The 14,915-nt window shown below is 47.2% G+C and overlaps 1 protein-coding gene across 1 annotated transcript in view; it reads left to right on the top strand.

Annotated features, from left to right (window-relative positions):
• The first annotated feature begins 1,475 nt into the window (after nucleotides 1-1,475).
• Nucleotides 1,476-14,915, top strand: part of Pappa (pappalysin 1) — a 223,955-nt gene continuing 210,515 nt past the window's right edge. Inside the window, exon 1 of the mRNA XM_042678753.1 lies at nucleotides 1,476-1,944. Coding sequence (XP_042534687.1) covers nucleotides 1,476-1,944 — 469 coding nt within the window. The remainder of the gene's footprint in view (nucleotides 1,945-14,915) is intronic.

Consider the following 14,915-nt stretch of genomic DNA (forward strand, 5'->3'; position numbering starts at 1 on the left):
GACTTTGTAAAGCACCTTTGGTTTAGCTGAAGGCTGAAGCTGGCAGCCCCGGAGCTCAAGGTGGAGAAGAGACCCTTCAACAACGCCTAACTTTAAAGAAAATTTGGAGAGGGAAAAGACTAATGGGAAAAAAGGACAGGGGGTATCAGACAGAATAGAAAGAAACGTGGCAAGAATAGGGAGAGGAATAGAGAGGAGAGAGAAAGAGACAAGGGGTGAGTGAAGAAAATGAGCGAGGGAGGGGGAGAGAGAGAGAGAGAGAGAGAGAGAGAGAGAGAGAGAGAGAGAGAGAGAGAATTGAGAATCAAGTTTCAAGACTTTCTCTGTGTACTATAGGAGAGGATGTAGGTTGGCCAGCAAAGTGTAAAGAGGATCTTGAGAGAAGAGAGAGGGTTTTTTTTTAATTCCACGAGAGAAAACAAACAAACAAATAAATACAGGAGAGGAGAAGTGGGAGGGGGTGCCGTGAAGAAGGAACAAAACAAAACAAAACCAGGAATGTGTGTGTTTTTTGTTTTATGTTTTGTTGGGTTGTTTTTTTTTTTTTTTTTTTGAGCAGGAATGAGTCGAGCTGGGAGGACCGTAAGGGGGTGTGTACAGAATTTCATTAAATTGTTACTTTAAGATTGTCTTCTCAAAAAAAAAAAAAAAAATAGAGGGGGTGGAGAAGCCGGAGCGAAGGAGAGGAGGCAAACGAGAAAGTGGAGGAAGGCTGGGTAGCTCGGCCTCCAACTGATTGATTAGTCACGATCCCCGCCGTTTTAACAGGGACTCATTCAATTGCGAAGGTGGAGCGCTCGGGAGCAGATTAGCATACGCTTGTTTACCCTTCTTCTGAGGGATTCCCCCCCCCTCTTTCCTTTCATTTTGTGTCGAGGGGAGGGGAAGGGAAGGGGGGGGACACGGGCTTGGGGAGGGAAGGGGGGGCAGAGAAGAGGGCTGTGGCTTGTGTTATAAAGGGACTCAAAAAAAATAAATAAATTAGAGCATCTTTGGGGGGGGTGGAGGGAATGAGCGGATCGGTGTCTTAGAGGCGCTTTTTTTTTAAGAGCAAGCAATCCTATAATTTTTTTTTTAATGAAATAACCCAAGGAGGAAGGCAACCAGCTGTTTGTTAGAGAGGTGTGTGCAAGGGGGTGGGGGGGGGGGAGATAAGGCAGATAAAGGAGCGGGGAGAAGATAAATTGTCAACCCGGAGGAGTTGGACGGTATTTTTTTTTGTCAAAGGTGGGGGGAGTGGAGCACACACCTTGAGGAGGAAAGCGAGAAAGAGAAGGGGAAGGGAGAGAAGAAGAAAAAGAAGAAGAAGAAGAAAATAAAGAACCAGTGGAAAAGGAGAAGGAGGAGGGGGGGGGTGCTCGCCCAAGAAGGGGGGTGAAGAAGCGGAGAAAAGTCGAGGCGCCCGGGGCTCCCAAAGCTGGCAGCTGTGGGCGGCGGTGTCGGGGCGCAGGGGGGGCGGGGGGGGACCGTCGGACATGCGGCTCTGGAGTTGGGTGCTGCGTCTGGGGCTGCTGAGCGCCGCGCTGGGCTGCGGGCTGGCCGAGCGCTCCCGCCGGGCCCGGAGAGACCCGCGGGCCGCTCGCCCCCCGCGCGCCACCACCGCCGCCGCCGCCGCCACTAGCCCGGCCACCTGCGCCACCCGGGCGGCCCGCGGTCGCCGCGCCTCGCCGCCGCCTCCGCCGTCGTCGTCGTTGTCGTCGTCGCCGGGCGGTGCCTGGGAAGCCGCGCGCGTCCCCCGGCGGCGGCGGCAGCAGCGCGAAGCGAGGGGCGCCACCGCCGCCGCCGCCGCCGCGGAGCCGAGCCCGCCGAGCCGGGCTCTCTATTTCAGCGGGCGAGGCGAGCAGCTGCGCCTCCGGGCCGAGCTGGAGCTGCCCCGGGACGCCTTCACGCTGCAAGTGTGGCTGCGCGCGGAGGGCGGACAGCGCTCCCCGGCCGTCATCGCAGGTAGGCGACGCACCCCCCACCTCCCCAAACACACACCCGGGTCCGCTCATCCGCACCCACCCACCTCCCACCCCACCTTTTCCGGAGCGCGGTGCGCGTGGGGGGCTCGGGAAGGGGAGGCCCGGCGACTCTGTCCGCCGGAGGGAGCCACTCCCGGGGTACGCGCCGGCTGGAGCTTGGAGCCCCGGGACTCAGTTTACCCCATCTGTCGAATGGGCGCGCGCGCGCGCGGGACGTAGCGCTCGGCCAAGGCGACGGGGAGGGTCGGGGTGGGGGGAGGAAGTTGGTGTCCCCACCACCGTGTTCCGGGCATAGAAACGTCGCCCTCGGGGCGGCCAGACCCATTCGGCTTCGCTTTGGGGAAGGGAGCGGGTCGGAGGAGGTGGAGGAAGGAAGGGGAGGACCACCCCCGCTGGATTGCCCGCGAAAGGTGGGGTGCGGGAGCGTGCATTTGCCTTCACTTTTTGATGCGAGTCACCTCCCCGTTACTCGGAAAGCCCGCGGGGACGAGCTGGTTGGGAATGCTAAGAGTTAGAAGTCCCCGAAGTGCCTTAAAGTTGTTTTCTGCTTGAAGTCTGCCTCTGGGACCCCCTCCCCCCTTTCCCGAGACACACACGCGTGCACACACGCACCCCTGCACACACACGCTCGCGCGCGCGCACACACACACACAAGCGCACACTGGCGCGCGCGCAAGCTGCCACCCCCATACCCGCTGATGCCTGTTCTTCAGAATTGGGGCGAGACCTACCCGACTCACACCCCGCTACCCTTCCCCTAGTCTCCTCTAGGACACTGGGTGCTTTTCTCACTTAGGGCCTGTATATATACATGTAGATTTTTTTTAATGAGAGCAGAATGTATTTGAGTTCTTCCTCACCCTCCTCATCCTCTCTCTCTATTCTCTGTCGCGGTCTGTCCGTCGCTCTGTCTCTCTCTTCCCTACGCGGTTGCCATCTCCTAGTGAAACGGGACCCTGCCAAAGGTGAAAATCTTAGAAATGCTTCGACATCCACCCGCACTCCTTCTCTCCCCCGGCACCTCCTTCTAAATGAATCTGTGCAAATGCTTTTAATAAAACTGGAGGGAAGGGGGTGCTGAATGGAGGCGCCAGAGGAGAGAAGGAAAGTTTTGCCTCTTCTTGTCCGGGAGATTCCCTTCCTGCCCCTGGTCTGGGGATGTCTGGGAGTGAGAGCCAGGGTTCCCCTTCGCCCGCAGCCAGGAAGCCCAGCGCGCGCGGAGCCGTTTGGCGATTCCCACCCCCGGGCACGCTGTCTTAGAAGGGAAAGATGCGAGAGCTGTTCTCCCGAGACTGTGTGCGGGGTCCTGTCTTTCCTGGGCTTGGACTTTGTCTAACCCTGGGCTGACTCTCTTGTTGACATGAACTGCCGCTTCAGGGGGACCCAAACTCTGCTTCTGTACCCAAGTCGATGGTGGCCAAAGCCCCCTCTTCCCTTCTACCAAAGTGTGTGTTGGGGGGGGGAGGAAAGAGAGAGAGGGGTGAGAATGTGTATTTTTCCCTCTCCATCTCCCTCTCGCGCGCGCACACTCGCACACGCACACAGCATACACACACAAAACTGACGTCATCGCTTGTTATTTTTCCTTATTTTTTTTCCTCTCCGGGGGAAAGGAGAGGGAAACGAGGGAAACGGAGTTCATTCACATGGAGTCCTTGTCAGCCAGAAGAGGGTAGACAGAAGCAGAGGTGTTATTCAAAATAATAATGATAGTCGTGGTGATAATTCAAGGCTGATGCTCTTTCCAAACATGAAAACGCACAGTCTGCTGATTGAAAGTGTGTGTGTGTGTGTGTGTGTGTGTGTGTGTGTGTGTGCGCGCGCGCGAGCGTGCTCGGGCGCGCGCCTGCGTGTGTGTTTAATGAGTAAATTCCGGTCTTACCTAGTCTTTACCTGTCGGAGGAGCAATGATTCAGAAGGGCTCCTCCTTCTGAAGGGGAGCTGCAGGTACTCAGGGAAGGGTAGTGGAGAGCCACATGACCTGTCATCGGAGATGGCATGGGAGACTACTTGATAAGTATTTAACTCAGACGGAAGGTCTCTCTACACATCATTCTCTTTAGACAAACTCATTCTCACACAAAGGTTGTTGCAGTAAAATACTTTAATTGGATGGGAAGGAGGGAATGTTTGGTTATTATTGCTTGTATAAAATGCCTGGTCCATTTTATGTGTGGAAATAACATTCCTCTCCAAAACAGAGCTGGGGGGGGTATGGGGAGGGGGTGTGGAGGGGTAGAGTTGTGGGGAGAGGGAAGGCAGGGCTGTCCTGTAGTACCAGAAAGCCCAGAGCTTTTCTCCTGAGGATTCTAGTGGATTTTTTTTCCCCTCCCCTAGTTGAACCCCAGCCAGATTTGGTGGTGTGTAAACACCTGGCTCAGAGCCAGCAAAAACCTATTCTGCAGTATCCACGCTGTACAGAGTGCTGCAAGAAAAAAGAACCTGTTTCTTTCTCCTTGAATTCAAAAGCAAACAAACAGAGGTTCCTTACAGAAGTACTTTTTTTTCCCCCTCAGCTTTCTCCTCTGTGTCAGTTCAGGCTGGGAGAGGCCAAGGACTGGGGTGAGTGCCAAGGTGCATGGCATCCACTGACTGCGACCTCAGGTGCCCAGTTGGCTGTCTGACCTCTCCACCCCTCCCCCTCTTTCTCTCTCTCTCTGCTGTCTTGCTCTGGCTGAGTGTCACCAATTTTGCCGGAAACCCAGGTCACCTATCTCCAGAGCCCCCGTCACTGCTCAGCAGGGACCACACTGCTATTTCAGGCCCAGCTGCTGCCTGGCTGTCAGGCCAGGCTTGCCTTACATCATTCCATTCGGCTGCAGGATTCAGTCGGGCTTCGTAGTAAAGGTCTAGTTTTACAGCGCTGTTCACGGGGTCTGTCCAGAGACAGGTCTTTGCTGCCCCTGGTGAGGCAGGTTTGCTTTCAGATTGGCCAGTCTGGGATGCTCTTGCCACTCTGGTTCAGACTCCAGATTGGAGCTCAGAGCAGGAGAGAGAAAGAACAGCGTGTATTTCCAAGCGCAGAAAACATGTCCCCCCCGCTTTTTTAAATATCTGAACAAGAAGGAGAATATACACGTACAGACTGGCTTATCTAGTCAGAGTCAAGTTGGAAAGTGCCTGTGTGCAGGATTGTCAAGAGAGCCCGCCAATGAATCAATCAATCCATCCACCAGTCAATCCTAAGGCTAATTGATGAGTCCTTTTGGGTCAACAGGGAGAGACACAGACAGCTGTATGGGATATACAGCTCTTCAGTGGTAGCAGGAACTAGGATTTAACCCTGATATCCCAACTTCTAGTCCTTGCCCCCTAGATGGCTGTGATAACAAGTCTGAAAAACACCATTACCTCTTACCCCACACAGACCGGCCACCCAGCCACTGCCCCCAGCATTTTCCTGCGAAACCATGTGGGCCCCCTTTCATGTGGGGTGAGAGGGTCTGACACATCCCCTTGCTTTTGTACCACACCAGGCAGGAGCCAGACCCCTGCCTGTCATCCCCAACTGTGCCCCCATATCCCTCCATTCTGTAAGAAAAAGAAAGAAAACAATAGACTCAATTTGCTCCATGGAGCAGAGGCTCTGAGCGGCAGTTAATCTTGTTAAAGTTTCTCCTGACCTGTTAGAAAAGTACAGCCTGGACCCCACAAATGCTTTCCTCCTCCTCCCTCCCAGGTCCCTACTCCCAAATTCCAGCTCAGGAGGAGAAAGGGATTTAGCTGAATGCTATCCAGCACCTCAGCTACCAGGCTTTTCTCTTTTGTTCTAAATGTTAGAATGGATTAAGTGTGCTAGTCTTTCTCGAGAGTCCTTCTTTCTGCCACTCCTCAGTTCCAGAGCCTTCTTCTTACTTCTCACTCAAACCCTCAAAAAGACTAGTAGTTGAGCCAAACACCAGTGGTTCAAGCCTTTAAATCCTAGCTACTCGGGAGGCTTAAATCTGAGTATCCTGGTTCAAAGCCAGTTTGAGCAGAACGTTCCTGATACTCTTATCTCTAATTAACTAGCAAAATAGCTAGAAGAGAGAGAGTGGCTCAAGTGGTAGAGCACTACCTTTGAAAAGAAAAACAAACAACAACCAAAAAATGAAAGAGGGTGGGTAGAGAGGGAGGGAGGGAAGGAAGGAAGGAAGGAAGGAAGGAAGGAAGGAAGAAAGGAAGAAAGGAAGGAAGGAGCCTCAGGAATCGTGCGTAGGCCCTGAGTTCAAGGACAAGGTGTGTGTGGGTGGGGGGGGATGGATTTTAGGAAGTTTATATGTTAACATCTCTCTATCCCTTGTTTTCCTTCTTTGGAAAAATGGACATGAGGATTGCAAGATACTTCAGCGATAGAAACATGCAGAAAGTACCTTGCACAGTACCAGCTTGTGCTAGTGAATAAGGGAGACTAGCTGATTTCAGCACAGAGCCACCAAACCTCTTAACCCCTTCTTCCAGTTTGCTAATGCAGTCTTCTGGGGGAACTATTTGTGTATTAAGGAACATGCATCTTGGAAAAGAAGGTGACTTCTTGCAGTTTCTGCTTTCCATTTAGTTCTCTTCTTTGACTCCTTCTGTTAGAATGACCCTTTGGTTGTAAGAGCCAAAGAAACCCCAGTAGTACTGAAAACTGTAATAGGAAACCAGGGAACATCAAGCCATAGTAAGTGGCCCCACCAACAAAAGCTGAAGAGGTCACAGTTCTTCTGGCATATGCTTTGTGTTTTCCCCCAGTGCCTTCCAAACTCTCATTTCAGTAGAGTCTAGGAATCCCTGTCATTTCCCTTGGCACAGAAGATGGCAACCTTAAGGTCCAAGGGTTGGTTTGAACTCAGGAGTATGGGACGGGCAGTCATTCCAGGGCGAGAGTTGGCAGTCATCTGGATTAAGCAGCTTGCTGTGGAATAGGGAAAACTGAGGACCAGAGTCACACAGAATTGAATTGTATTCACAGACCTACCAACCTCCTCCTCCTCCTCCTCCTCTTCCTCTTCCTCTTCCTCCTCCTCCTCCTCCTCCTCCTCCTCCTCCTCCTCCTCCTCCTCCTTCTTCTCCTCCTTCTCCTCCTTCTTCTCCTCCTCCTCCTCCTCCTCCTCTTCCTCCTTCCTCTTTTTCTTCTGCTGATCCTGGTCCTGGTTCTGGTCCTTGAACAATGTCTGGGCCTGAGAACTGTGCCTAAGCTCCTTTTGCTCATGGCTAACACGCTGCCACTTGGTCTACAGCACCACTTCTGGCTTTCTCTGAAGAGTCTCAAGGACTTTCCTGATGGGGTAGCTTTGAATAGTGACCATTAGATCTCAGCCTCCTGAGTAGCTAGGATTACAGGCATGAGCCACCAGTGCTCAACTACCTCCCTCCCTTCTAAAGGAGCCTGAGCATCTTTTGATGCAATAGTTCCCATCTGGATGTCAAACGAATTCTCCTCCCATCCCCCAGAGTGTCAGGAGGGACCCTCTCCACACAAGTATACAGGTTAGAAAAAGAGTTCTATTCGCAGACAATCCCCACTTGTGGGGAGTCCTGTGGGAAGGGGGTATGTTCTTCTCTTTTCACACACTTCTCCTTTTGAGATCACAGGGAAGACAGCATTGACCGCAGGTGTCCTAGATGAGGAAGAGGAAAGATCATCCCCACAGGTAGGAGCTCTTTCTGGGTGGTTCACACCAGGTCTCCATTAAGGACAAAGGCTCCTATGTTGAGCAGGCATTTCTTTCTTCCCTCACCAGTGGAACTCTGTCAAATCAATTGGTCTCCTTTCTCTCAGTGTCCCCTTAAGTTCCTCTTGCTGCCCTGAGAACATTGCTTCACATCTGGCAGCAGTTATGGAGATGTTTGCCTGGAATTCTGACACCAGTTACTAAGAAACTGGCTTACAAGTTTTGGCCCAGTGACTTATTTGAAGACCTGACATTGAGAATTGGAGAGTTTACCATTCAGGTAGTTGGCTTGATGTCTTCTGATCTCTGACACAGGTGGTCATGGTTGACCAGGTGAGAGGCGGGCAGGGGAAGGAAACTCAAGGCTGAGATCAGAATTCAGTACCCGTGTTGGCAAGGTTAAGAAGAGCCAGAAGGAGAGACTTGGAGGGATTTGTGCAGTCAAGGACGTTCCTAGAAAGGTACCTTTAGTATCACTCTTACTTAGAATGATACATCATGGTCCAGTTAACAAACCTTTTCATGCCCAATGCCTCGCTGGAATTCTTTGATGTCTGAACTTCACAAGTCTGACAAACTCTGCCACTTGCTACTGTATGACCTGGGCCTCTCATGACTCCTCTTTGGGACCCATTCTTCTCAGGATGCAAAAACAGGGGTGTGGATGGAATACACACTTCTGTGCTGTGCCACACAATTGTAGGGAGCCTCTGGGTAGCGGCTGTAGCATGGGACATTTGTTTTCCCCGTCTCAACTGCCCAGCCCTCGGCTTAAACTGTACCATCCTGTAAGATTCCCTCAGCAAGAATGGGGTCCCTTCATGACAAAGACTTAGAATAGACAGGGACTACAATTAAGGAACTGTGAATTTTGATAGGTGAGATTATGGTATTGTTATCAGGTCTTTTTTTAAAGATCCTAATCTGTTAAAAATGCATACTGGATGCATCTGTGGATTACATTGCCTTGTCTATTTTGTTTGTGTGTTTAAGAATTTGCAGAAAATAACCGAGAGGTGGGAATGAGGGGATGAACTATCAGGTGTCAGTTCTGGAAAAAGGCCATCGTTAGCATACTGTGTGACTTTGGGCAAGTCTCTGTCACTTTCTGGACAAATGGTCTTCATCTCAACCAAGAGGGTATTGTGGATTGATCTACCTTGGTCCTAGACACATTTCTAGCAAAGACGTTTTCAGACTGTATAATCTAAATCAGGCTTGTCCTAAAACAAATTTGAGAAACTGGCCAGAGTTCCAGTTTTCTTCTTCTTTTTTTTTGGCCATTTTCCTCCACTAGGTGGTGCTTGGGGCTGTTACTGTCAGGGACAGAGTCTCCTCTCCACACTCTACCTCCTCCCCTCAGCAACACTCATTCTAAATAAATAAATAATAAATGAAAAGAGCTGGGACTGCTTCTTGCTAAGTTGCCATTAATTGACAACACTTAGAATGTCAGGCATCTTGGACACACACACTTTGACTACCCAGAAAGCTTAGTGTTACAAAGCAAAAGACCAGTGGTAGCATTTCAAAGACTGGCTGAAGACACCATTTGGGGAATGAACTTTGATAGTTGCTAATAGCTGGAAGCCACCTGATTAATAACAAAGATAGTTATACTTGCCAGAAAAAAATGTCTTTGATATTCTCATCCTAAATTGCTTTTCCAAAATTTTAATGAAGGACTCCCAGATAACATACAATGTTAGGTAGCATATGATGTAACTTACCATACTTTTAATACTATAAGTGAAAAACATGCTAAAAAAATCTCATTGAGTGACTTTCCTAAAAGTCACTTCAAGTAGGTGAGAGTCCTCTGACTTCATAATTTTGTACCATACAAAAGCCATTCCAGACAAATTCTAAGATAAGAGTAGGCCATTGGTCTTTGGGTCTTGTTATCATTCGAATCAGTTCATTTTATGAATTAATATATTAAAACACTAAGGTGTGGAGTCACCATTCATCATGTTTCCCTCAAGAGACTCTACTTCCTTCTCCTCATGCCCACTGCTTTTACTTTAGATTTTCTTCTTTGAACAAGAGAAAGAAATTATATATCTTTTCTAGAATTAATTGCCACAAACCCAGGGTCCCTAGAAGCTGGAACAGTCAGAGAGGTCAGCCTTACTCATCTTTAGAGAAGCTGGCAAGGTACAAGGAAAAAACAAAACAAAACAGAGTCAGACCTTCTGGGAGGTGAGAGTTCCCAGACTGAGATAGCTCGCTATGCCAATCTTTTGCCTTCACGAATCTAATGGACTAACCCACACCTGCGAGCTCCTAGTGGAGAAGTCATTTCTATGTCTCCCCATTTGCAGTCTTTCCCTGATTCCTATTGCTCTATATAACATGGAAGGTGATTGGGAAGAATGGGCCCAAATATATTTGTACAGAGAGTACTATCTCCCCTTTGTGAGACTGGAGATATTTCATCTTCAAAAAGACTGATGAGGTCTGGGAAGCTGGCTTAGTGGTAGAGTGCTTGCCTGACATTCATGAAGGTTCACTTCCTCAGTACTACATACACAGAAAAAGCTGGAAGTGGCGCTGTGGCTCAAGTGGTAGAGGGCTAGCCTTGAGGAAAAAAAGCTCAGGGACAGTGCCCAGGCCCCGAGTTCAAGCCCCAGAACTGGCAAAAAAAAAAAAAAAAGGACTGGCGAGAAACAGGGTATAAGAAGTAACAGCGATAAGACAGACTTTCTCTGAGAAATGCAAAGCTTACAGGTAGAGAGCATAAGAAGTAAAGATACTGTAATTAGTTTGTGAAATAAAATCCGTGAGAACTGAAGAAGCGAGGTATATGAAAGTTAGAAGGCCTCATCGAAGCCATCTGTTACATAGGTGGGTGGGGAAAGGGGCCTATTGGTGTCAGTGACTAGTCTGGGCAAGACCTCCAGTGGTCTAAGACAGAGGCCAGAGCATACAGCCCTTTCCTCAACCTATACAATCCTTCCCATAAACGAATTCCTATATTTCTGTTGGTGAACATCATTTATCTTCAAGCTCTTCTGGGCTCCAGATTCATAGATCCAGTTGTCCACTGGAAATGCCAATAAGCGCCACAAGCTCACCATATCTAAACCAGCATCATCTTCCTCCCAAATTCCTTGCATTCTTGCCTTTGTTAGTGTTAACAACTGTGGACACATCATCCATTTTATGCACTTAGTCATCAATCTTTGGCTGCCATGCTTTTCTTAACATTCGTATAGCCGGCTCCTTCTTTAGCTTAGCTATGATTACTTTCCTAGTGTTGTAATGCCTGCTTCTCCCAACTCCAGTACCTCCTTCTACCTATCATCCAGTATTTGATAGCTATCCCCCTTTAAATTACAAATGCGATCCTGTTATTCCTAAGCAAAGGCTCTTAATGTCATCTGCAGTGTGTGAAGTTCACACAAGCACATCAAAGTTTTTTGTATAACACGTTTTATGCTTGTCTTACTTACTACATCTATCCCCAGGAACCATTTCTCAGAATGCTTATGTCTCTTCAGGAATTAGGAAAGCCTTTTCCTAATTCCACTACTTCGTTCTCCACCTCTCTTATCGACCATACATTCTGCACATGTCTGTTCAAATGTTGGAAATCCTTGAATATGTTTAATTGTATGCATGTTTGGGATCTTATCTGTCTCAATTTCTCCAGTTCCTAGCACAGTTGCATGGCATAAAAAGAAGCTCTATGTTAACTTTTGTTTAATGAATGGATAAGAAAACTTTCTGAATGGTTTTAGGAGAAAGAGCTCAGGCATGCCACATTATGTAACCAAATCACATGGCCTATATAGTGTGCGTCATAGTCAGAAAACATTAGTTAACAGTAGTTAATTCCATTTCCCCTTAAGCAAAAAAGAAGGAATCAGAAAGCAAAAGAAACGTGGCCTTCCAGAGAGAGGGAGGAGTAGAGCAGTGTACTCAAAGGCTCTCTGAGCCCACATAGTGGTCTTCTTAATCCAAGCCACAGTTCCTTTGGCCTTCATCTTCCCCTTCCAGGCCTGGCCTATTTACAAAGTTTGTTTTGTGTCCTACAACACATAATCCCAAATGTTGTTCTCTGCTTAGATCTCTCCCTCTCCTCCTTATCAGTATCTCACTGCGCCTCTATAGTCCTGGAAGTTCTATCTGTTGCTTGGGTTTTCATTCAGTTCATTCTTTCCTGATTAGGGCCTTTCTGTCTGCTTCCCTTGTTGTTTTGAGACCTTGTGGTGACCTTAGAATCTGGGGTCTTCTCTTCATTGTTTATGTATTTTGGGGGGAGAATATACATTATCAGCTGTAGTGGTAGTAATAAAAGGCAGCCAGCTTATAACAAGAACTTCCTATGTACTGGCAGTGTGCAGAGGACTACACTCTGTGCCCTCTGGAATTGAGTTAGAAAGTTGTGAGCCTCACAGAAAGACCCACAGTTAACCAGTAGTGGAAGCAGAATTCAAATCCAAGCTACTTTAGTTTTATCTGTCTGTCTATAGGATCTACCATGTTGCTTGGAACAAATACCACATATATCTAGTAAATATTCCATGAAAGAATGAATGCATGCAAGAATATAGAATGAAGGAAGGAAGGAACAAATGAAAATGAATGGCAGTACCATAGTCATAATGCACACATTTAAAGAATGTTTCTAGGCATGAATAAAAAGAAGAAAGGAAAGGAGGAAGAGAAAGGGGAAACTGAGGAAAAAGGCTGAGTGGAGATGGTTAGATTTCCAGGACATCAGGCGAACAACAGCTTTGATAATCAGTAATTTTATTTGTAGGTGACTTCAGAGCAGAAAAACCATTTAGATCCACCAGAGCATTCCCTAGCTTTATAAAGTTGTTTACTGGGAGAAATGTGCTTCTTGTTTTCCTTTTTGTTGTCAAAGATTGTATCTTTCCCAAAGTGTGTTTAGATTCCTCTTCTGGTAACCAAAGAGCCTGGGGCATATTCCCCTACAATATGGAGTTATGTTGTTATCATATATTGATAACATTCTGGGCCAAATATAGGAAGTATATTAGGGACCATGTTGTATGAACTCTGGATTTCTGAGCAGAAGATTGACCTGGATAGACAGGCTGAGTTGCAATGTGGCTATCACTAGAGCCAATTGAACCCTGATAGATCCTCTACTGAGTTCTTAGGATGGCTTCTTGACAGAGGAGCCCCATCTCCAGGCTAATTAGATCTGACTTGGTAGAAACCAACAAAGAAGAGCATTTGTCCACCCCTTCCCCAGATTCTACAGTGGAAATGACATTAAAGTCAGTTTTTTACCAAATCTGTTCAGCTTGCTGATAGAGAAACTGAGGTCCAGGCAAGTTAAGTTTAGTTGAGTAAGAGTAAACAGCAAACTGGCAGAAAAACCTCAGAAATCAAGTCTCTGGAGTCCCAATTCTATCCTTTAAATCCCTTTATTTTTCCTTTGCAGTGTGAGACGGTAGTTGAGTGGGTTAGTATAGCAAGCTTATTAGAAAAACACAATAGAACTGTATAGTAACATTGCTGAAGTACTTCTTTGGGGCTGAACTTCTTTCCTAGGCATTCTCTAAGGCTGTTATAGCTGATGAAAGTTTGTTAGGAGATGTAAAACCATTGTTTCTTCCTGCTTTTTCTTCTTCCTTCTTTTCTTTCTTTCTTCCTTGTATCCCCCAACACATCTGTACATACATACATACATCTGTCCATGCATCCATGCATGCATCCATCCATCCATTAGATAGTTGCTGAGCAATCTTTATACAGTGCACATTTGAAGTAAGAGGAACAGGGCACAGTTCCATCCCTTGAGAAGCTCGCAGTCCTAGTGGCGGAAGCAGACTCATAAACAGATACATGACATCATGGTAACTGCTATAACTAAGCAATTAATAGAGTCCTGGGGAAGCACAGAGGGAGAAACTGTGTTTGTGGAACACTCATGTTTATCACAGGACTGGAAAATTCTCTGAGAATTCAAAGGTGTATGAGCTTTCTTCCTCTTAAAAATATTAAGGAATCTGTTCCTAACCTTTTTAAGGTGGCATGGGTATATGCAGAGAGTGTCGGCACTACCTTCCATAGGAATGTATTTAGACATGTCATTTTAAACATCCATAAATCAAATAGGAGTAATCAATGCCTCTTGATTCCTACACCAGTGGTGGACATTGACCCAGAGTAGCATTTAAGAGTTTGGTTCTAAGAAGATTGGACAATTGAATCTATCACTGTCTAGATCAAGTGCCAATGGCTGTTTTATTTCCCTAGTATAGCATTTATGACATTATTATGATTGCTCTGGTCCTTGCCTGTCACTCCAGTGACAGAGGAGCTCCTTGGGGAGCAGAGAACATTCTTATCTTCATTTCTGCATAATTCTTATCATTTTGCTCAGTGCTAGCCATACTATACATACCGAGTAAACTTTGTTACATGAATACATGAATTGGAGATAGCCCCAACTATGGGAGAAGAGGGTGCTGTGAAGGTGAGGTTCTTTCAGAATGGATAGCAGGGACCTTAGGAAAGGTCAAACAATGAAAACAATTGTGCTGTGAATGCATCAAGCTATCAGATGGGGCCTTGACTTCTCTGAGTTACCATCTTCTCCTATCCCTCTGCATCCTTTTCTTTCCAATGAGCCAATCTACCATCTGCATTAGCTTTAAAGCCTCTTCCCCCGCCCCCCCCCCCCCCCCCACTCCACCGGCCCCAACTCAGCTTTCCCAATCCTTCCCGGTAAAAAGCTACTAAAAGACCAGGTGTAATTGTATAAATGTGTCCCTGCTCCTCCAACTCTCATCTGAACCCCAGGGACTTCTCCCCATCCAAGAGCAGAGCATGCCATGTTCAGTGACACTTTCTCAGCATCTGTGACAACACGGAATCCACCAGTATTTGTGGAAAGATGCTTATGTGGAAGATAACATATATTTACTACCTGTCTAGTCCAAGCTTCTCATCTCACAGATGGAGAACCCAATACCTAGAGAAAGCAATCAACTCACCCTAAGTTACACAAGGACTAGGTTCCAGTTTTACTAACCGCTTGTTTCTATCGTGCTATAATGTCTTGGGATTTGGACCCCACTCTCTTGAACATGGAATTTATCTTAATCTTGAAAGAATTCAGTTGCTGAAACTTATAGTTTGAAAATATCCAACTTACTCTTTTTCTCCTAGGAATCCTGAGTTCCAGGAATAATGAGAGGTTGATTCAGGGTCCTTCAGTAGTTTAGTAATAATATCATGGGTTCATAAAAAAATCCTCGTTGGACCTCCATAGAACAATAAATATATAACATGTGCTCAGTGCTGTCAGGGTTAGCCATGAATAACA

This window comes from Dipodomys spectabilis, unplaced genomic scaffold (assembly GCF_019054845.1).
Source record: "Dipodomys spectabilis isolate Male_0828 unplaced genomic scaffold, ASM1905484v1 ptg000046l, whole genome shotgun sequence".
NCBI lineage: Eukaryota > Metazoa > Chordata > Mammalia > Rodentia > Heteromyidae > Dipodomys > Dipodomys spectabilis.